We start from the raw sequence: 21,699 nt of genomic DNA on the forward strand, positions 1-21,699 counted from the left end.
TCAGAATCATTTAGCTCAATGCTCTTCACTTTCATTTCAAGCCTGGGTTGAGCAAGGTTTTGTATATGCACACACCTGTGAACCATTATTCCTTCCTGCCCTTTTTTTGCCCCTCTCTCTACAGTATTTTTAGGCATTGAGGTGTAAATATATATATTTTTTCTCTTGAAGCAGTGATTTTTGTTTCTCAGGACCTTGACCTTAAGTTTGCTTACAGAACCACCCCAGTCATCTGTCATTCTTTAATCTGTTTGTTGTAAAAATCCCATTGTGATAGTTACTAGGTGACAAGGCACACTTTCCTTTTTCCCCTTGTTTTTAGTGAAGTCTTCTAGAGAGCCACACCTCAGTGAAAGTTTCCTGTAGTTACCATTTAATGTGTTTCTTTAGCTGTCATCTCACATGTGTTTTGAAATTGGCTAAAACAAAGTAATTTTCCTCCTTCTTGAATATTTACAACATAAGTATTGAAAGTTTAGGTCAAATTCTATCCATTTTATGAAATTAAGTTCCAGCATTAGTAGTGCATCTGCTTAGGAAAGACCTTTGTAGTGAGGGATTTAAAAGACCCATGTTTGCATTTAATAGGAAGATTGAAAAGACAGGCAATTTGAAATGGCATAATATTGAATTAAAACAGACCAGGACCTTGGCACATGCCTGTACTCATTGGATAGCAGGCTAGAGCTGGGAAAGGTGGTGTTCCTAATCAGAATTAGCAGTACTGCTATGGTAGGAAGGATTTCAACCAGTACAGTGGATGAACAGCCAAGGGACAAGGGTGCCAACAGCTTCCTTAACAAGTTAGGAGTGTAAGTACTTTCAGCAGAGGAAAGGGGAGGACTGGGTGTCACAGAAACTGCTTTTCTCTGTGCCAGTGGATGGACTCTGAAGTGAGAGTTTGCTATTACAGCATAAGCTTCTCTGGACTGCTGCTGAAGGTAGCTACAGGAAATTTTTTTCTTCCTTTTGTTGGCATGTTACAGGAGTGTGTATTGAGATTTTTGATGTTCTCCCAGGATAATCAATACTTATATTGTGTCAGATACTTCCTTGAAGAGCTTAAATGACTCGTTGTTGTATTTGTTCCTATTTTTATTAGCAGTTAATAGTAGACATCTCTGTTGTGTAACAGAAAGTGAAATAAAAAATTGTTTTTTCCTGAGTCTTTGTATTCACTGCCATACCTGGGAGACATTTGTATTCCAAAGCTGGTGTGCTGTTCATGTGCTCCCTTGGCAGGCTCTCTGCTCCCTGCCTCTGATTCCAGTCAGCTGTGCTATCAGCAATTTAGCTGATAAGCACATCTTAGTTTAAGTAGTGTAATAAATGGCTGTAACCCTTGCCAGTACCAGCCTTCAGTGTTGTGTGTCCTGTGCCAGCTATTTAACTGCTAACTCATTTTTGAAGTTACATTGGAACTTGGAGATCATCTGTGCTGATGCAGATTTAAACTTGGTTTTGTGAATAATGATGAAAAGTATGTATGCTCTTTGCATCTTTGAAAGACATGTCTGTGATGAGAGAAAACAATGGCTGTTAAAAAAAAAGGCAGTTTTAGTTTTGAAGGGTACAACTTGCCTTTATTCTGATGTATAGGGAGATGTTTTACAAAGTTGGCTGAGCTGTGCTCCTGTTCCTCATTCCTGCTGCTCTCATCACCAGGATCTGAACTGAAGTATTTCCACTTGCATGGCTTTGTGTCACTGCACTGGGGAAAGCACAGCCAGCTGCCTCCTTTGCTGTGGAACAGGAGCATGGGGACAATGTGTTCGAGCGTCAGAGTAATTGTAAGCTGTAAAACAGAGGAGGACAGCTGGTCAGACCAGTTACACAAGTCCAGTCACAGCAGAGTCCTGTCACAGCTGCAGAAGGTGTCACAGGGCAGTGACAGAGCTTTTCTCATGCTGCCCGAGATGGATGGCAGTCATTCATGGCATGTGGGCAAGCAGGCTTGGGCTGGGCCACTCTGAGTGCTGCTTTGGGAAGCTCCTGTGGCACAGGCAGCCAGAAGGGACTTACACGTCAGGGTGAGACAAACATCACACTTCTGCCCTGGTGTCAGGATGATCATCAGGCCTAAGGAAGGAGCAGAGCAGGTGGTTCAAGGTAGAAGCTTTGCAAAACAGTGCAAGAACCCAGCACTTTGCTGTCACTCAACACACTGTGTGCTTGTTTGATGTTTAAGCATATCATTACATAAGCCAGTTCACTTGCTTCAGTCAAGATTTGCCTTTTTTGATTGTTTTTGATGCCTTCTGAAGACATAAGAGGCACTAAACTATTTTGTTTCCTTAATGCAGTATAAGTAACCTTTGTACATCCCTGATTTTGAAAAAGTAATTTGTAAGGATGTGTAGGGTAACACAAGATGGATATTAAACCTGAGAAGTCATGGAGCTTCTGTCAGGTGGTGTCCAAATATTATCTGGTGCTTGATGGATTTATGTCTTTGATGTGAAACAGTCAAATATTAGCACGTTTCATCTCAACTGGCCTACTGCTAGACTGATTGATTCTTCTGTCACACAAAATGCTTTGCCTACAAACCACCAGCCTTTTCTTTAGTGACATCACTGCAGTCTCTGTCTCTGGCATTATATAGGAAGTAGCTGTTATATTCAGTTGCCTGAGGTAGGCAGAACGAACTTTGAATATTCAAGAGATATTTGAATATCAGTATGAATTTGCATTGACAGCTGTTCCACATGAGTTCTTTGTCTGCACATTTCTGGTGTGAAAATAGACTGTGATCCTGTGATCAATTATTTAATTTCTGTTAAGAGTAATTAGAACGTAAAAGCTAATATTATTCATTGACAATAGGGAGAAAAAATCTATGTATGTCATGAGCAGGTGCAGATAGGTGCAGGTAGATTTGGGCAGGTAAGTCTAAATCCAGTGTATTGGAATCATAAAGACTGTAAACTTCATGTGGTAAATTATATTCTAGGTACCACTGAAAATTAAAGTACAACTCCAGGGAACACTGAATCATCATAATTTACTTTTCACGCTTTAACTGATTTGTATAATCATTACTCAAATTCCTCATGTGTTTGATATAAAACCTACACTTTATTTAGGATTAATAATAACTAAATTATTTGGATATGGAGTCAGTGGCTCTTTTTTTTTCACAACTCTGTGACTGAGTTGTGCAAATAATTGTATTTCTGCTTCCATGTTGATTAGTCTTTGTAATACTGATTCACAGTATTATTTACAGAAGAAAGTAACACAATAAAAAGAAAACTTCGTGACCTTCCTAATGTACTCTTTAACAGGGCTGTATTTTTCACTTGTTGGAGATAAATATGTCAGTTTGCTGACTGGACTGGAGATTTTATGTGTAACAACCAACATGGAAGTTCATGTATCCAATTTTACCACTCCCTTTCTTGTGGTAAAGGTGAACTGCAGCAGCTGGGCAGTAACAAGCAGGTTTGGGGCAGTAGTACATCATGCAACTGCACATTTTGGGATGTTCTGTAATACTTTAGAAGGTACTTTAAAAAAGGCTTAAAATGAGGTTAAAAAACCCCCCTTTGATCATTCCAGACATCAGAAATTTGACGGGAGTAACTACTAGAGAAAAAACCAGTTCCTTGGCTTTATGCTAATACAGTATCTTTTACAGCTGAGTGTGAGGTGGATTATAAACTTCTTTTGACAAGAGGAACAGATACTAGAAGGTGAATTTTTCTTCTGTCTTAACTGCATAATTGGCAAATTATCTTACGATTATTGATTGTTTAAAGTGCACTAGTCTGAAAGCATTGGTTTTTAACAGCTTTTTAATTAAGTAGGAACTGATGTGTTCTGCAGCTATCAAACTGAATACTTTTTCTTGCAGTTATGTTCACTTTTACTTTCACATTGAGACTGTCAGTTGGGTTTGTTTTGTTTGAGAATAATAGTAGTACATTGTGGACTTTCATTACTAGCAGAAGTTAGCAAAGGATAGATGGGTTCCAAAAGAGCATTTGTTTGGACTGCACAAACCAAGTGGTGGGATTTGCTGGTTCCAGTGTTGACCTAAACATAAATCTTTTGAAACAAAGGGTAATCAGGGATTTTATTAATACCAAAGAAGGTCTGTTTGTAAAATGGGGAATCCTTGTCACATTGTATAGACTCTCTCATTCCCCATCTATCCTTGTTTGTACCTCTCTCTTCCCACTTGTGTTCTGGTTCCTGCTGATTTGTACTGGGTTAGAGGCTGTAGCATTGGCGATTTTTTTTTTTAAATTTTTTTTGCTTGGAAACCAAAACAGAAAAAGTTCTTTGCTGATTGCTTAAAAAATGTGTGATTCTCATTTGCTGATTTGTGACTCTTGTCCAGTTGTGGTATGTTCCCTTCCATACTCCCAGCTGCGTGCTCAGTTTTCCATGTGCTTCCCTCCTGTTGGTTGAATGCCAGTAGTAGTCCAGCTGTAGGCTTCAGGTACTTGTGGGAGGTGTTTTGTGGAATGCTGTTTCCTGATAGAAAGAGCTGGGCTGGAGCTGCTTTTTGTTTCTAACTGAGAAAGGTGACAGTGGTAGCAATTGGTGACAGCCTAATGGGATTCCTAAACCCCTCTGCTTTAACAATGTGAGCCTCAGTAGGAAGTGTTGGTTAATAAGGCAGCACTCTGGGAGAGTGGAGTGGAGCCAAACAGCACAAAGGGTTTCCTTTCAGGCTGAGGCAAAGGGAGGAGCATGGAGCAAGTACCTGAGTGGCTCAGATGGTGTGGCTGTGTAAGGGAGGGCTGAGCAAGTCAGAAAGCCAGGATGGAAACAAGTTTGATGTGACAAGTAAGCACTTCCTTTGAGATAGCTCTTGGAATAGCAGAGTTGAATTTATAAATGAAAAGTTTGCTTTGTTTATGAATAGCCTAAATTATCTGGTGTAGGAGGATAGGGTTGCATATAAAAGTTAGGACTGCTGTAATAAATTTCTCCTAATGGAAATAAGGGCTTCCTGTGCTTGCTAAAAATGCCAGTAGTCTTTTCAGATACTGTACCATCTGGGGTTCCTGAAAAAGTGTTATGAGTAAAAAAGTATTATACCCTGGCTCTTCCATAATTATTCTGGCTATTTGGTTCTCACTATGGTGTCCTTCTAGAGAGCTTCTACTGAGCTTTTCAAGTCCTTTCTCTGCAAGCTACTGTTTGAGAGAGCAGATCTGCCACAGACCATCTGTGCTCTTCCACAGGGGATTTTGGTTGCTTGAAAACAGATGGGAAAAGAGAATCTCACCCCCATCCTCCCCCAACCCTTTCCCTTAGTTTCCTGGGTACAGATGAATTTTGCTGCATGGATGCTCAGTGAGGACATGACTCTGAGGAAATTGGATATTCTGGCTGGACCAGGGAGTCACCCTGTATTGTAAAAATGAATAAGTCAAGACATATTGTTGCTTTCAAATCATCTAGAGGGAAGTGAAAGCTGTAAGACCCTGGATGCTTAATCTTTTCGGGTTATTTATTGTCATGAAGTATTTTTTAGAAGTGATTACTTGGAATTTTTGTGGATTTAAATGGTATAATTATTAATTCTGACAAGTTCTGCTTTTTTATTGTCTTGGCATTTACTGTCTCTCTGCTTCCTGTTCACTATTCCTCATTTCTCACCTTCTCTTAGAAAAACTTGTATTGGAGCATTTACGTAAAGGTTGGGCTGAAAGATCAACAAACTCTGTATAACATGTATCTAAATATTTTTGCACTTTGAATTTTACTTTCTAGTAGCCTTTATTTCCCCTACCTCAATCTCTTTTGATATTGTATGTGATATGTTGTAATATGAATTCTCCATCTAGGTTTCCAGAGGAAGATCATGGAGGAATATTTACCAGAAATGCAGAGCACACTAGAGCCAGTCAATCTGTCAGATGATGCCTCTTTCAAATCCCCAGATAATGAGAAAGCTGATAAAACACCTGGAATGGAGGAGTGCCCAAGCACTGGAAGTGATGCTGGTGTCTTGGAGAGGGAATTGAGTTCCTTGCCCTCGGATCAGGATGCAGCAGCTGTCGGCACCAGCAGCAGTGGGGCCCCAGCAGAAGGACAGCAGCAGTGTGGAGGGGCAGACTCCTCTGCCTGCTGTGAAACAAAGGCAGAAGGCTCTACAAAACCAGAACATCTACCTAGTGAAGAACTTGAACGACCCGATCCAAAAACTAACCAGACAGAGCAATCGTTAATGGAAATATTACAGGATCTGAGGGAGGAGTCTGACTTTGTGAAAAAATCAAGTGATAAAATCTATTCAGAAAGCCCTTATGACACAGACTGCACAAAGAAACTTATTTCCACAATACATCAGACTTCCTCACAGGAGGATTTGTTAAAGGAAATAGAGTCTGAACTGTTATCCACAGATTTTTCAAAAGAACCAAAGCTCCCCAATGGTGTGCAGAAGGGTGAACGTGCCTTGGCTGTGTTTGAAAAATGTGTACAAGATAAATACCTACAGCAAGAACAAACTATTACAAAGTGAGTATTTGAATATGTGCTTCGCAGTTCGAAGTGTATGCTGAGCAATTTTGGCTGCATGTTGTGTGCACCTGCATACAACATTTTGGTATGAAGCAACGAGTCTTGAGTTGGTATGAGGATAGTTAATTAGATTTTTTAAATTGTTTTTAAGCAAGGAATCATTTTTACTTGTGGTATGTATTTGTAAATAAAATTGTGTGCTTAGATGTCTGAATTCTTGCAGGATTTGGCAGGAGCTGAATAGCCAACTGTGTCATTGATTAGCTTGCCAGTTTCTAGAATTACTTAAATACTGCAGCAGTAATGGTGATTTAAAAATAGTCCAGGATTCATTCAGTCCATATGTGTCTGTGGAGAAATGAATCTTTGAAAGTACTGTCTCCCACAATGGGCATTTTATTTATATTCAGAATTGCTGGTTTCTTTTTCCAGTAGTATTCAATCTCCTGTTGTCATCCAGCAAAGTTGTTAATCAGATGAGAGTATTGTTTGAGTTGGAAGTGGCATATATAGATAAACTACACTGCACATTTTATAGGAGGACTTGTGGCTTATAAGTGTTGTTATAATTAACTGGGCTTAATAGTTCTACCAGGCAGTATTGAACATGAATATTTTTGTTCATCAAAAGCCAGTTCATTGCTTGATTTCATGATTCCTTACTTGGTGTTTAATACTGTGTTGCCTCTTTAGAAATGTTTTTTGCTAACAAAATGTAGCCTCTAACTTAACATTTATTCCTTTTTGCAGAGCTGGAAATGAGTCCTGTTTTCATATAAGGCTCTCCAGTACCATGATACAGGAGGATATCAAAGGAAGGGAAGCCAGACAGGGGGAGAGAGTCCCAGTAGGGAAAGGATTCTGTTGCACTTCACCAGCTAACCTCTGACAGAAACCATCCATGTGAGGAGAGTCAGCTGATGACAGGAAAGCTTGAGAATGCACAGTTAGACATTCAGAAGTTACAGAGGAGGAGTGGGAATCTGAAGTGGTGGGTGTGTAGAGAGGGGTAATTCCAGGAGATCATGAGGTGAAGAGTTTTACTTACCCGTGGTAAACTCAGAGGCCGGGCAGCATTTTCAGCCATGGACCAATTACTTCCTCATAGAGAAGTGTTTTTATATGTGTGTATGTTATATATACGTACAGAAGGCTTTATGTGAAAACATGTCTCTTTCTTTTGGCCAGCTGCAACCATTTGACACTTGGGAACTCACGTCCAGAGTGTGAAACTGCTGTGGAACATTTTGTGTTTGGTCCAGAGGGTATTCTGGGTTTTGTTTGTTTTGTTCCTTACTTGATGATCAGCAGAATTTCTTGTAACATCATTGTGGAAATAGCTCAGTTGTCTCCTGTGATCAGATATAAATGTATATGTAAGCAGCTGTGCCATGAATTAAGAATTTGTAATCCTGGAATATTCATTAATAGATTAAAAAGCAGATCACAAGTGCTAAGCTCTTTGTAACTGATGGTTTTGAATTCCTCATGATTTAGGAATAATTTAGGAATTTAGTTTGTTCAGAGATTTTTTTTTTCAACCAAGTGGGGGATAAAGGGATAATTAAGTATCTTTTTCAGGTAAATGCTTGCCTCCCACAAATTGATGCATTTAGTGGCCTAAAATACCCACCATGTAATAGTATCTGCAGACATGTAAATACATGTGAGACTGTTCATTCAACAGTTCTGAAAATACAACTTCTGAGTTTTATGTTAGAATGTCAAACTAGGTCTGAATTGGTTTCAAGCAGATGAACTGGAACTATTGCTGAAAATTAAACTTTATAAAGAGTATGGGCACAGATACTTGTTACCTACATAAGATTTAAAAAAATCAGGATTCTGTTTCTTACCAGGTTGTGAGCTTCATGGGTACTCTGAGAAATCTATGAAATTTATAAAATCTCTGTTTTCAGACAAATGACTGGTGAGACTGTGACTGTAATGTACTGTATTACATCACCTTAACATTACTAGCATTTACAGTTTCATAGGGTTATCAAATGTCCCATGTCATTATGGACCACAACAACCCTAAAAGGCTGAAAACAAGCAGTTTCCTCACAAGGAGGTTGCTGCTTGATGTTTTGGAGTTAAGTTCCACATGCAGAACGTTCTTTTTTTTTTTTTTTTTCTTGTAAAGCTTTCATGGATTTTTTTAAGGGTTTCTGCCTAGAGCAAACACCATGTTTCTCGAGATTGAAACAACAAAAAAAGCCCCAGTAGTGATGTACTTGGTTTTTAATTTTTTTTCTTTACAGATTGATTAAAGAAAATAAAAAGCATCAGGAACTGATTTTGGAAATTTGCTCAGAAAAGGACAACTTAAAAGATGAATTGAAAAAACGAACAGAAACAGAAAAGCAGCACCTCAGCATTATTAAACAGGTACAGATAACAAAACAGAAGTGCTGGTTAGTATTTCACCTGTATATAATGTTACTGTTGCCACTATTGATTCCCATGCTTATTTTCCTAAGCTTTTTAAGAGGATAAATCTACTCTTGTATTCCAAGAAAATGTCTAAATGCCTTTAGTGAATTTGGATAAACTGATTTTCTGGATTCCCATCCCCTAAGTGTTGTGTATCTGGAAGTCTCTGCTGTGGTAGTAGCAGGTACTAAATACAGACCTTTTCTCAGGGGCTTGTTAGAACCACAGCAGGCCAAGGAGGACCATGGTGTGTGCATGGTGGAGGCTGGTTTTAGTGTGGGAGGAAAAGGTTTCACACCAGGTGTCACTGCTTGGCTGTTATCAGCTATCTGCTGATGTCCCTGCAGCTGGCTGGCCAGCTTTGTAAACTGATTACAGGTTATATCCTGGAAATCTGGCAAGAGAAACATGTAAAATACTAATTTCTGTTTGTCCAAGTGCTGGTGACTGTCCTGGGTGTCAGGTTTCTTTGTTGGTGTCTGCATCACACAGCAATCTGTTCACAGAACAGGATGTCAGGCTTGAAGTGTTCTAGAGGAATATATTCATGTAATATATTCATATATTCATGGTTGATTTCAGAGAATATTTGAAAATCCATGATGTGATTGAAAAATGTTATTTTTAGGCTGCAAATTGCAATTGCTTGTGCCTGAATAAACCAGTGTGAGCAGCTCCCTCATCCTTTATTGTCTGTATTTCCATGTTGGCCCTGTCATGAGTCATGTATGATTTCTTGAAGCTCTGTCATGCAGCAATTGCTTTATTCCATTCTGAAAAAAAGTATTTGTGAGGGTGCTTGTGATGCTACATGCTTGCAAGTGATTCCAGAAAATATTCTTTTGGACTATAATAGTTTTATATGGCTGTTGATAGCACCTGAGCTGTAAGAGACATTGCAGTGAATCACTTGCATTTTTTATTTTGTTGGAATATTGTTGGAATTTCTGTATTAGTGCTTTATGGTTACTTTTATGTAAATGAAAGCTTGGCTGCACTCACAGCTCTAAACAAACTGTGCCTGCCTGCTTGTACATGTGAAGCTTTTTCTTTGGCAAAAGATGCATTTGGAGAGCTGAACAAAGTGTGGTCAAGTCATGGTGTGGTAACAGAAGCAAATTAGGTGGTTCTTGCCTCTTACACAGCAGCTTGGGATTGCACAGAATGTACAGTACTGATGCTCAGATCCTGCCCCTTCTCCTCCAAAGCAAACTAAACTCCCTAACCTGGGTGAGTTGGCTTTCTCCTGGGACAAGAGGAGGGTCATGAGGCACAATTTGAGCAACATTTGGGCAGCATCACAGCCTTTGCAGCCACCACTCTGCTCCTGCTGGACTTGCATGGCTTGGCAGGGAGCACACTCTGGGAAGTGTTCCAGTTAACACTGGGGATTATTCTTCAGCTGATCACGTCTCTGACTTGGTTCACTAGGTGGCTAAAAAAATTACCAGCATGATGACTAAGCTCATCTTTATTTGCTGAGTGATTTTTTTCAATGAATTAATTCTCAGTCCATTTCAGTATGGATGCATGGCTGCTTTGCTGGCATGGTGAAGGATATGGCACAAGGATAGGAACAAAAGGATGGAAGGTGAAGCAACCTCAGATAGCAGCCAGGTCTTCTCTGGCACCCCTGACTAGCTGTCAGTCTGTTATTTTGTGTAGTAAATTACTGTGCCTGGTGTTTTACTTGATTTGGAGCATCTTCAGTCTCACTGAAGATGAGAATTGACATCTTTCATGCTTTTGCTAGTCATGCCAAGCTAGATGTTGATATGGGTGGTTGCAGCCTGACATGTAAAATACAGGTAAATATCTGTTGAAGCATCTAATTTTGTGTGAAATATGCCTGCCTGTATAAAACAGATCAAAGAGTTATTTTCCCTATAATTTTATCATGATGTTGTATTTTAGCTGGAAGCAAGAATAGAAGAGCTTAATAAAGAAGTGAAAGCTAGCAAAGACAGACTTGTAACTCAAGATGCAGCAGCCAAAAATACTATTCAGCAGTTGCATAAAGAGATGGCCTTTCGAATGGAACAGGTAATATAGAAAAACTTAAACTATTCAACATCTACATTATTAAACAAACTTGGTTCTTGTAAGAAACATATTGGATCACTATGTTAGACAGAATTTTCAAAAATTGGAACTGCTAGTGTGCAGTTATATATGCATTTTTGTTAACTGTCAGCAGTGAATTTCCAGATAGCTGTTAACACTTCAGAGTGCTTGGTAACTCTTTCAAAAAAATAACTATTTTTATATGTATTGAATTCAGCTCTCAAGGAAATCTCATTTTCTTTACCTATAAGCTGAACTTGATTCAAAAGGAGCTAAAAGCTGGCAGTAGCTTTTTTCAGACAGGCTGTCACAAAATTAATATTTTTCTCAATTTCAGCACAAAGCTTTTATTTTATCTTTATGTATTACTGCAATCTGGGATTTTTTTTCCTTTTTAATATAATACTGTACCAAATATTTTCTCAGTTGCATTTATTCTAAAGCTCATTGTCTGATTTATTTTTTTTTTCCTAATTTGAGGCAGAACTTGTCAGTGCTGGGGTGGGGAGAGTCTGTAAAAGTAAGCCACTGGAAGGGATCCAACTGAAAAATAAGCCACTGGATAATGATTGTGCAGTTGGCATGTGGATGAAGGAAGACCGAGTACTAGTACAGAGTATTTGCAAAATTTTGTTCCTAAACATTATACTTCTTACCTTCTAAAAACCGAATTACTCATGTATTGATAATTTATTTGAGATGTTCAGCTGTGAAGATGCAGCTGTTAGAATATTTGTTGTTAGAAGTAGGAGTAATTTCAGTGCTTAAGAGGAATTGAATGTTAGTCTTTGTCAAACTGGAGCTTTTGAGTCCTACCATGTTATGCTGCTGTACTGCAATACTAAAAATACCTGGTTAATTATGAAATACAAGGTTTGATTGCTTGTGTTTTGGTGTTTTTTAAGGCAAACAAGAAATGTGAGGAAGCTCGCCACGAGAAGGAGACGATGGTGATGAAATACGTCCGAGGGGAGAAGGAGTCGCTTGACCTCCGAAAGGAAAAGGAGGGCCTTGAGAGAAAACTCAGAGATGCAAACAAAGAAATAGAAAAGCTTACAAATAAAATCAAACAACTTTCTCAGGAAAAAGGAAGATTGCACCAGCTCTATGAAACAAAGGTACTCCAAGTACTGTTGTGACTTGATTAAAAGCACTGTCAGAACAATCTGATTACTTGTTTGCTGTTGTACTTGGTAAAAGAAACCTGTTCTGATTCAGTTTCTGCTACACAGCTGTGAAAGTGCCTTCCTTCTAAGGGAAGGGGAAAAAGTTACTCAGTTCTCATTGCAATCCTTTTGAAGTTCCTTTTAATATTTCCCTGAATATTAGTTTGTGAAACATTAGGGATTTTTTTTTTTTGACAAACTGAGAAGACAGCTTGTTTCAGTTGTCTGGATTTTGAAGTAATTTCTAGCATCAGATTTTTCGTAAAGGCTGCAGTGGCATTAAATTGTTGCAATCTTTTTTTTCTTTGTTGTTTTTCTGTGTTTTCACTCTGTATTTGCTCTTTTTACTACTAAAAATTGATAATAAAGCAATAGAATTTTTCATCCAAAATTTTGCCACTCATTTTTACAAAGCAGTAAGATTATTATTAAATGATCCAAGTCTTTTGGTAGTCCTTCACAGCTGTGTTTTACAATTCTGTTTCATGTGGAAGATTCAAAAATTAATAAATGACTAGAAACTATGCTTCTGAAACAAAAATTGCATCTGTGATGCTTTGTCTTTTCACAGATATATAATATTAACATATACTAACAGTAGTGCAATCTTATCTTGCTATTCAAACCACAACACTAATGGGTTTTTTTTCCCCACTGGATTAAAGCATTATTGGGCATTCTGAAATATATGCATGATTTTGCAAAATCCAGACATTAAGAAAAAAACCTCAACTTGATAACTGGACAGGAGTTTTATTCTAGAAACACTAGATAATTTAACTTTATAAAAAACCTATGAAATTTTCTCAGGACGGTGAAGCCACTCGACTCAACAGAGAAATAGAAAAATTGAAAGAAGAAATCAATTCTCATGTTATCAAAGTAAAATGGGCTCAGAACAAATTGAAAACAGAAATGGATTCACACAAGGTGGGTGAAGTGATGCTGATACCATTACATGAAAATATAGTCAGAGTAATGTAGTTGTTGCAGAATTTACTTTTTATGTACTGTTCCTAATGTGTTTCTGTTTAATTTGAGTACCTGCAACAAAAGTCAGAATAGTACTCTCAAACAGTGATACTGAAATGGAAGTATTCAAAGGATGTGAAGGGAGGATATACTGGGGGATTCTCTTTAATTTGGTCATCAAATTTTAATTTGTTGTGAAGTTTGTGGTTTTGGGGGTGGTTATTTGTTTGAAATAACTGTTAACTTAGTTTTTAAGTGGTAGAGTTAAATCTGCTGTCTGAAAACGTGCATGGCACATAAGCAAGAGATCCTTTTGTTGTGCCTTCAGTGTTGGGTCAAATGGAATTACATCAATTAACAGCTGAGTGGAAGCAAGGGGAAAAATAGTGTTGGACTTTTTGTTTTGTTAATTCTTTTCAGACTGAAAGTGAAGTTTTATTATGAGAAATGTGCTTCTGAGATGAAGTTAAGTAAATTGATTTTACTAGGTTTAACCCATTCTTTTAATTACTGTTTTTGTAGGAAACCAAAGAACGCCTCAAAGATGCAATGACAAAATTATCTGAAGCAAAAGAAGAAGGAGATCAGATAAGGAAAAACTGTCAAGAAATGATAAAATCATATCAAGTAGGCACATTTTCTCAAGAGGTCAAATTATTGTTTAGTGCCTGAGTCGTCTTTTTCATTTCTTTCTAGCTTAAGCTGTAGCAGGAAAGAAATCCTGTGCAAGCTCCAAAGCTGAGATGAATGGGATGGGTTTTTTACTTTACTGAAAAGTTGTTAAATAAAAGAGTAAATGTTTATGTTGATTGGCATGCAGTGTGGGGGTCTTTCTTGGCATTGTCAGGATTGTCAGAGGTGTACTTACAGGAAAGACTCAGTGATGTGGAAAGCTTCTGTACATTCATAGAATAGAAAGGGAAACATAAAAATCTAAAACCCCACTGACATTTCTTCAATCCCTTTAGGAATCAGAAGAAATCCAATCAAATGAATTGGATGCAAAATTCCGAGTAACTAAAGGAGAACTAGAGAAACAAATTCAGGAAAAGTCTGATAACCTGGAGGTAAATATGTGCTGTGTGGAGTCCACTTTCTGGTTAAGAATTCCATGAAATTATAATTTTGAGAATCTTATTTTAAAGTTGCTTACAGTTATGCCACATTCTCTGGGTTTTGTCTTTTTTGGTGGTCTGATACTAAATCCCAGGTGTCTGCCCTCCAGCATTGCTTTTTTGGAGGATATCTTCAGGTACTACCTTGGATATAGTGAAGGTGAAATAATTCTCTTTTGTTTATAAACATGTATGTTGCTGTAATTAAAACCACAAATTCACTTGAATCAGGCCTTTCTCTGACCAGTATTTTGCCAAGATATCTGGCAAGGAGAGACAAGGACCAGCTTCTGTTCTTTGCTAGCCCCAAAGTGAAACTCTAATGATGTGTCTGCTCAGAGCTCATCTGTGTACATGCCATCTTCAGAGGTGACAAAGTGCCAGTTTGCTCAGAGCTTTCCTTGGGCCTGTTGTGTCATGGATCTGTGTACCTAAAAAAAGAGAGTGTGCAGGCTCGCTTTTCTTCTCAGTTCTCCTGAGAATAAAGAAACCTACCTTCAGGTTTTGCTTTCCTTTCTGAAGTAAACCCAGCCTTTGAGGTACCTGTTCTGCCTCAAGCCCTCTCAGCTATTGTGATGGCCTGTATTGGCCTAGATTTTTTTAAATTTTTTTTTTGTTTGTTTGTGTTTTTTTTTTTTTTTGTTGTTGTTGTTTTTTTTGTTTTGAGGTGGCACTGTTCATTTAGTTATCTTAATGAACTTTTTACCCTCTAAAAAGGTGCATCATGCAAAAATAAAAGAAGTGGAAGACTTGAAGAGAACATTTAAGGAAGGCATGGATGAGCTTCGAACACTGAGAACAAAGGTAAAGTCTGCTGAGTTGGATTGGAGTGGGGCTGAAAGCACAGGGCTGGGTTTTTGCAACTAGAATACATTCCACTCCTAATTGTACTTTTACTTCTTCAGGAATAAGCAGTGTGATTAGAGATTGACTGGCATGAGACTAGAAAGGATCTCTAATTGTTGACTCTGCTTAGTATTTTTTAGAAAGTAGGAGCTGATCTGTAACACAACAGTGTGTTGCTTCATCATGTGCACTTCATTTGGCTGAAAAGTTGAGACACATTTTGGATTTGTAATCCTGCCAATATTTTAAATCTTCTAAATTTAGTGTAAATAAACCTCTGGTAAGGAGGTTATGCTGTCCATAGCTTGTGGACAGTCTATAGAATAGCATGCCAATCCCTTTTTCCAGAGCAGCTCAATAGAACTGTGGAAAAAGAGAGGGAGGCAGAGTAAGGGGTTGCCATGGTAACTGGAGAAACATCATATCTGTGGACCTTGATCCATTAGGCTGATCAGTTCGAATCTTTGGACAAAACTAATGTTAAGCACACTTGTTGAATTTAATTTTGTTTGTTGGTTTGTTTTTCTGACTCTGTTTGATCTGAAACACTTTGGGATATTGGTCTAAGTTACTTGGAACCACCAAAAATTAACACATGAGCTTTGTACAACAGTCTAGACATATGATCAGAATGATTTAGCTCTGAAGTTTATGAAACTAAATAGTTTCTGGTTTTGTTTATTTTTTTTCCATTTAGGTAAAGTGTCTAGAGGATGAGCGCTTAAGAACAGAAGATGAGTTATCCAAGTATAAAGAAATAATAAATAGACAGAAAAGTGAAATTCAGAATTTGCTGGACAGAGTCAAAACTGTAGATCAGCTGCAGGATCAGCATCAGAGGTACAGCTGTGCACTTTGAGTAATGATTTAAAAGATTATCTGAGATGTGGAAGGGTTTGTTTATAGAGGTTATTGATGCTTTAAATGTATTGTAATTTGAAGAATGCCTGTCCTCATTTAAATCAGTGTTGCTAGTATTGAAGATAATCTTGATGGCCTCTTACAAAACAAGGGGATTGAGATTGATAAATCTAATTTAGTGTCTCTCATTATTAGAATAACAAGTGCCTGATTTCCAGCATACTTTACAGGAAATAGTCTTCTAGGTGTCTGCTCAGTGCTTGTTTTATTGAAAGATGGAGGGGAGCAATTAAACTGGAAAGATAAATTGCTTTAAAATTGTGATGGATGAATAGAAGTATTTAATGGAAAGAATTTTATTTACTTGAGAGACGCTATATTCAGACAGTGTGAGGTACTTGTCTTTCTAATGGGCTGGAATTCATTCTGCTGTGTTGAAGTTCACTCATTTAAGAATGTTAGGGAAATAATCTCAGGGGAGGGCTGGGCTCATGCACGATTCAGGAGTGTCTGAGCATGGTCCTGTGTCTGTGGGGTACACATGGAGTGGGATATACAAATGCTGGCCACTCTCCTGGTTCCAGTGGTGCTGCATAAGTGGAGATAGACAAATGTCAGGTAGGCAGAACCACCCCTGTGTCTGTCGCTCTCATACTGTTTTTATTTATGATGAAAAAGTGTTTCCGTAATTACAGGCCTTCCTCAGGGCTTAGCAAATCAACCACTTTCCATGTGCTGTGTGCTGGTCACCTGTATTGTCATGGTGTCCTCAGCCTTTCCAGGGAAACTGCTGTGTGCTGGAAACTACTGGAGCCTACACTTGGATCAGTAACAGTAATTTTTCGCTTGGAATCTTGCCAAATGAATTAAAGTTACTGTGATCAAAGTGTGAAACTACAAATGTGTGTTTCCACTTATCTTTTCCTCTCAGTAATTGAGACATGCTTAAATATGTCTCTCATTCCTATTCAATTTGGATAATTTTTTTCAATATCTTTCCCATACAACATTTATTATCCCTACATTAAATTTCATATTGTCTTTTATTTCAATTTCAGTGCAGACATCCTGAAATGTATAAAGGCTATATTGTAAAGTGAATCATCAGCTATGTTTGTTCACTGGAGGAATATGATTTTAGGTTGAATGCTGGGAAGAACTTAATGGCTGAACTGGATACTGATCACCTCCAGTGTTCCCTGGTCTCCTTCATTTCCAAATTTTTAAGGATAATCTAGACATCTCTTTTAGAATGGTCTAAACCTTAAATTTTGTCTGATCCAACCCTGACTGCTAGGCAGAGATTTCTCCTGTCTGATGGAGCAACGTATTTGAAAATGTAAAACACAAGCATACATGTAACCTTCTGGCACAGGTTTTTAAATGGGAGCTACAGGTGAGATACTTCACAGCTCAAATGACTGGGTCTCAGCTCTTCTTGGAGAAGCAAACAGTACAGGATTGTTGATTTAAAGTGAATTGATCCACCTCATAATTACACTGTGTGTCAGGAAATTAAATGAGATGTGTGCTCTTGCTTTGTGTAATTTTAATTTTATTTTTAAATTTGATTATACACACTCCCTGTGAGAAAGGTGAAGTTTTTTCTGCTGATGTTAGAAAGTAAAGTTTTAGAAAGGTGTATCAAATTTGATAATGGAAGAATTAATGAACTAATATTGCAAGAGTAAATAAGAGGGAGGTTTTTAGTCTGTAACAGTTTTAACAGCTGTTAAATTTTGGAATTAATTTCAAACATTTTCTGTAGAATGTTGATGATAACTGAAGATGCAGCATTTTTTACTCAGATTGGATGTGAAAGTCTTTCAGTAGAAACAAAAACTTGTTTTGTAGAGGGGAAGGACTTGTTTTTGGGGGGAGGAGTAGTGGAGTAAGACAGGCCCTCTGATTCAGAGCTGCAGGGCTTGGATAAGGATGTGTCAGGAATTGCCATACTGCTGTCCCAAAGAAATCCAAACTGGAGTATTTCCCTGTTTCTTAAAGAGAAGGCCTCTTACAGATTGGCCACTTTGTTGGGTTTGCAAACCTTCCTCTCACCCACTAGGTCTGGTTTTGAGGGTTTTGTTTGTACCCTGATCTGAAGGTGGTATGGAGAAGTTGAAAATGGAGAGGTGGCCTTCCTCGAGGAGCTAAGGCCTGAGTGTCCTCTGTGGGATGCAGAAATCTGTCATTTCAGCACTGCAGCTTGTTGTGAAACAAAGTGAAAACTCCCTTGACATTTAAAATGATCCAGAGACTAACAGATACCCCAGGGTCATTCCCCTGCCTTATTTGGACTTGACCTCAATGCTTTTATTGCAATAAATTTGTATCTTTAAGCTCAGGTTATCCCTAATGTGATACAATTGTTTTGACAGAGATGAACAAGAAATCAATGCTTTAAAGGAAGAAATAGATGGCTTCAATTCTCTGGTTGCTGATCTTCAGAAGGACATTGAAGGTAGTCGGAAAAGAGAATCTGAGCTATTGCTATTCACTGAAAAATTAACCAGTAAGAATGCACAGCTTCAGTCTGAAAACAATTCCTTACAGAGCCAGTTGGATAAGCTTTCTTACAGTGAAAGAGAGCTGCAGAACCAGCTGGAGTGTGTTCAACAGACTAAAGATGATCTGGTGAGTACAGTGGGCTTTTTGTTTTTGCTCTAGTAAGATGTCTGATGCAGATAAAGATGTAGCACATGAATACCACCTTATGTCTTCATTTACCTGACTGCAATTTCTCCTTGAGTTTGCCATTAGTAGCAGTGGGATATGAACACCTCATGTTCCCAGGCTGAAAGAAATCTTGAGGCACACTGCACTGGAATGAGGAGGTGTCACTGTGTTGCTCTTTCTGGTTTTTTGGGAGCAGAGAGTTACTCACTTTCAGATGAAGTGAAACAGACAAAAGGTTCTAATTTGCCTGTGAAGTTTGTTACTGTAAATTGTTCCTTGGGTCCTGTTTGTACTATGAGATAAATGTAATTTTTAATAAACTTAGTGTGTCAGGGACGGTAATGTGACTTTGTACTGTATCATGTAGAAGTTTTGGAGGTAGTTGAGGAATCTTACTATGCACATGAAGTGCTAGTGTCCAACCTAAATAATAAATGTAAAGTGTGACTGATTCCCGGGTGAAAAGTGCAGTTAGGGATGTTGAGCATGCCACTATGGTTAGGTTAGAATTTTTTTGTGTATGGCTGAAAATAAAATCCCAATTTCAGGCCATCAGGTTACAGAAGGAGGAGGATCAGCGAAAGTCAGAGGTTGAGGCCCTGCAGGCTCAGCTGGCCTCAGAGCAGGAAGAAGTGTCAGCCCTGAAGACCCACGTGGATGAGCTGAAGGATGACCTGGCTACCCAGAAGCGCAAGCACGCAGCAAACCTGAAAGACCTCACAAAACAACTTCAGCTAGGTGGAGATTATTTTCATTTATGAGACAGCTCCATCTATGACCTCCTCAGTGTCTGGTAGAGATTCAGGTCCTGTCTGTGTGTGCTCACTGCTTGAGTGTCACCCTTCAAGCTCTCCCTGTTCCTGAAGACAATGAGAGTGAGCAAGTTAGACCTTGTGAAAACTTCAGTTGCAGGCCTTTGTGTTAATTTGAAATCTAAAATGTAACTTTAGAAGTGGGCTTAGACATGAAATATTTATTTCAAAAGAGCTTATCTTTGTTATGATATATCTGACTACTGAAATGTCACCATAGGTATATATGGATCCTGGTCTGTGTAGGAGTATATTCAGAAGCTGACAGAAGCTTCCTAGTTGGTGACTGTATCAGGAATTGCTGGTTATTTTTTCAACAGAACACTTCAGTTTTTAAAGCTGGATATGGAGACACTGATGACTAATTTTGTCTACAAATAGAAGTCATCAAATACCCAACAATGCATAAATAGAAAATAGATTTGAAGATAATCAAGTGTGTTTGAAAGAAGAGATCCTATTGGCACTTTGCAAGACAAGTTCCATGTCCCTTTTTGTGCATGTAAGAACAGCTGTGTGCTGTCCCTCTTGATCCCTACTGAGGGAGTGGTGCTTCTGGCACAAGTACTGCTGTAGTGACACAGTTGTGAGAGGCTGGACCAGAGTTGCTGACATCAATAGTGATTTACATGGCAGACCTAATCAAAAGTAAAATCAGATTGAAGTATTACTGGTCCCAGTTAATCCTATATATACCATTACCCCTTCAACTGGCAACTACAGCAGTGTGTAGGGAAAGTGGTGGGTGTTACATCCAGGTGCTGCATGGCTGTTCGGGCTTTAATTTTAGTTGCTACCATTGTCTTTCAGTTGTCACATCATGTTAAATTAGTCCAGGTCAGAGATGATTAGAGGTTCTGTATGTTGAGTAACACTGTAATTTTTAGTTCTTACTCTGCTATTGGTAATCATAATTTTGTTAATACTTTTAGCACGGAGGAAATTGGATCAGATGGAAAATGGTAATTATGACAAAGAAGTCAGCAGCATGGGGAGCCGTTCCAGTTCATCAGGTAATGGAGCACATAGCAGGGCTGCCAAACAGCCCTTCAGTCTTAACAAGGCTGCCACAGAGTGCTTGCTCTTTATGTGGTTTCTGCATATGCAGTGTGTGGGCAGCCTCCCATTAAAACTGACAAAATAGCCTCTAAGCACCAAAATGCACTTGACTGACTGCAGTTGTAGGTGCTTTTTATGAGATTAAAGTGTAATGTTTATGATGTTTATATATTTTGGTTCTTTTAAAATACCTGCCTTTTTTATTTCATTGCTTTTATGTTTGGAGGAAGCTCAGGAGGACTCCAGTTTATACATGCTCCTTTTACATGCTGCCAGAGGCAAAATAAAAATGAGCAGTGGCTTCCAACATTGTTTAATTGCCCTATTGACAGTTGCGACTGTGTAAATGAGAAATCAATTAGCATCATTAGAGACATCAGTAGGTTTATGTAATATTCATTACTTTCTATCCAGTTAGAAGTAAAAGAGTGATCTTTAGCACTGAAAACAGCATGTTTCCTTCTTAGATATCTTTGGTTTTCAGGTTGGCTTAGTTCTGTCCAGATGTCCTGTAATCTCACTGTGTGAGAGAGACAAATGCTTAGAAAGAACAGCAGAAAGTAGAGAAAATACTGCAAGCTCCAAGTGATCAGTGCTGTAGAGTATGCAGGGCTTTTGTGACTCTGTACAGTTTTCATAGTGTTGTGATTTTAGTTTACTCCAAAACACACATTTAAAATCAGCTCAGTCTTGTGGAAAGTAAATGGACATGAAGGTGTTTAAGTGGAATAAGCATTACACCAGAGGCAGTGCACCCACAGGACGGGACTGCACCGGTGTCCCTGCACGTCTCTTAAACACTGCAAGGATGCTTGAGAGAAAACCCCCTAACATAAAGAGAAACTCCTCAGCTCCTGACAGCACTGCTCTGCTGGGGGCACTTCACCTGATGTAAGATCCAGAGGAGTTTTTACAGACACTGCTGTGTTGGCAGGGTCCCTGAACGCGCGCAGCAGCACCGAGGATCGCTCGCCTGAGAACACCGGCTCTGCAGTGGCTGTGGACAGCTTCCCAGAGGTGGACAAGGCTGTCTTGGTTGAAAGAATACTAAGGCTGCAGAAGGCACATGCTCGAAAAAATGAGAAGATGGAGTTTATGGAGGATCACATTAAACAGCTGGTGGAGGAAATCAGGAAAAAAACCAAGTATGTTCTGTGTTCTGTTCCTATGGGTTTTCATTGTTGAGCTGATGCAATAGACAAGGAAGAA

The 21,699-nt window shown here is 38.6% G+C and overlaps 1 protein-coding gene across 1 annotated transcript in view; it reads left to right on the top strand.

Moving 5' to 3' along the window:
* The window catches only part of CCDC186 (coiled-coil domain containing 186), a 35,376-nt gene that overhangs the window by 7,978 nt on the left and 5,699 nt on the right, over positions 1–21,699 (top strand). Inside the window, exons 2-14 of the mRNA XM_041461142.1 lie at positions 5,805–6,480; positions 8,748–8,874; positions 10,834–10,962; positions 11,889–12,101; positions 12,960–13,079; positions 13,644–13,748; positions 14,090–14,188; positions 14,954–15,040; positions 15,780–15,922; positions 18,322–18,577; positions 19,168–19,357; positions 20,364–20,444; positions 21,425–21,635. Coding sequence (XP_041317076.1) covers positions 5,822–6,480; positions 8,748–8,874; positions 10,834–10,962; positions 11,889–12,101; positions 12,960–13,079; positions 13,644–13,748; positions 14,090–14,188; positions 14,954–15,040; positions 15,780–15,922; positions 18,322–18,577; positions 19,168–19,357; positions 20,364–20,444; positions 21,425–21,635 — 2,420 coding nt within the window. The 5' untranslated portion in view covers positions 5,805–5,821. The remainder of the gene's footprint in view (positions 1–5,804; positions 6,481–8,747; positions 8,875–10,833; positions 10,963–11,888; positions 12,102–12,959; positions 13,080–13,643; positions 13,749–14,089; positions 14,189–14,953; positions 15,041–15,779; positions 15,923–18,321; positions 18,578–19,167; positions 19,358–20,363; positions 20,445–21,424; positions 21,636–21,699) is intronic.

This window comes from Pyrgilauda ruficollis, unplaced genomic scaffold (genome assembly GCF_017590135.1).
Source record: "Pyrgilauda ruficollis isolate IOZ18807 unplaced genomic scaffold, ASM1759013v1 scaffold15, whole genome shotgun sequence".
In the NCBI taxonomy this organism is placed as follows: Eukaryota; Metazoa; Chordata; class Aves; order Passeriformes; family Passeridae; genus Pyrgilauda; species Pyrgilauda ruficollis.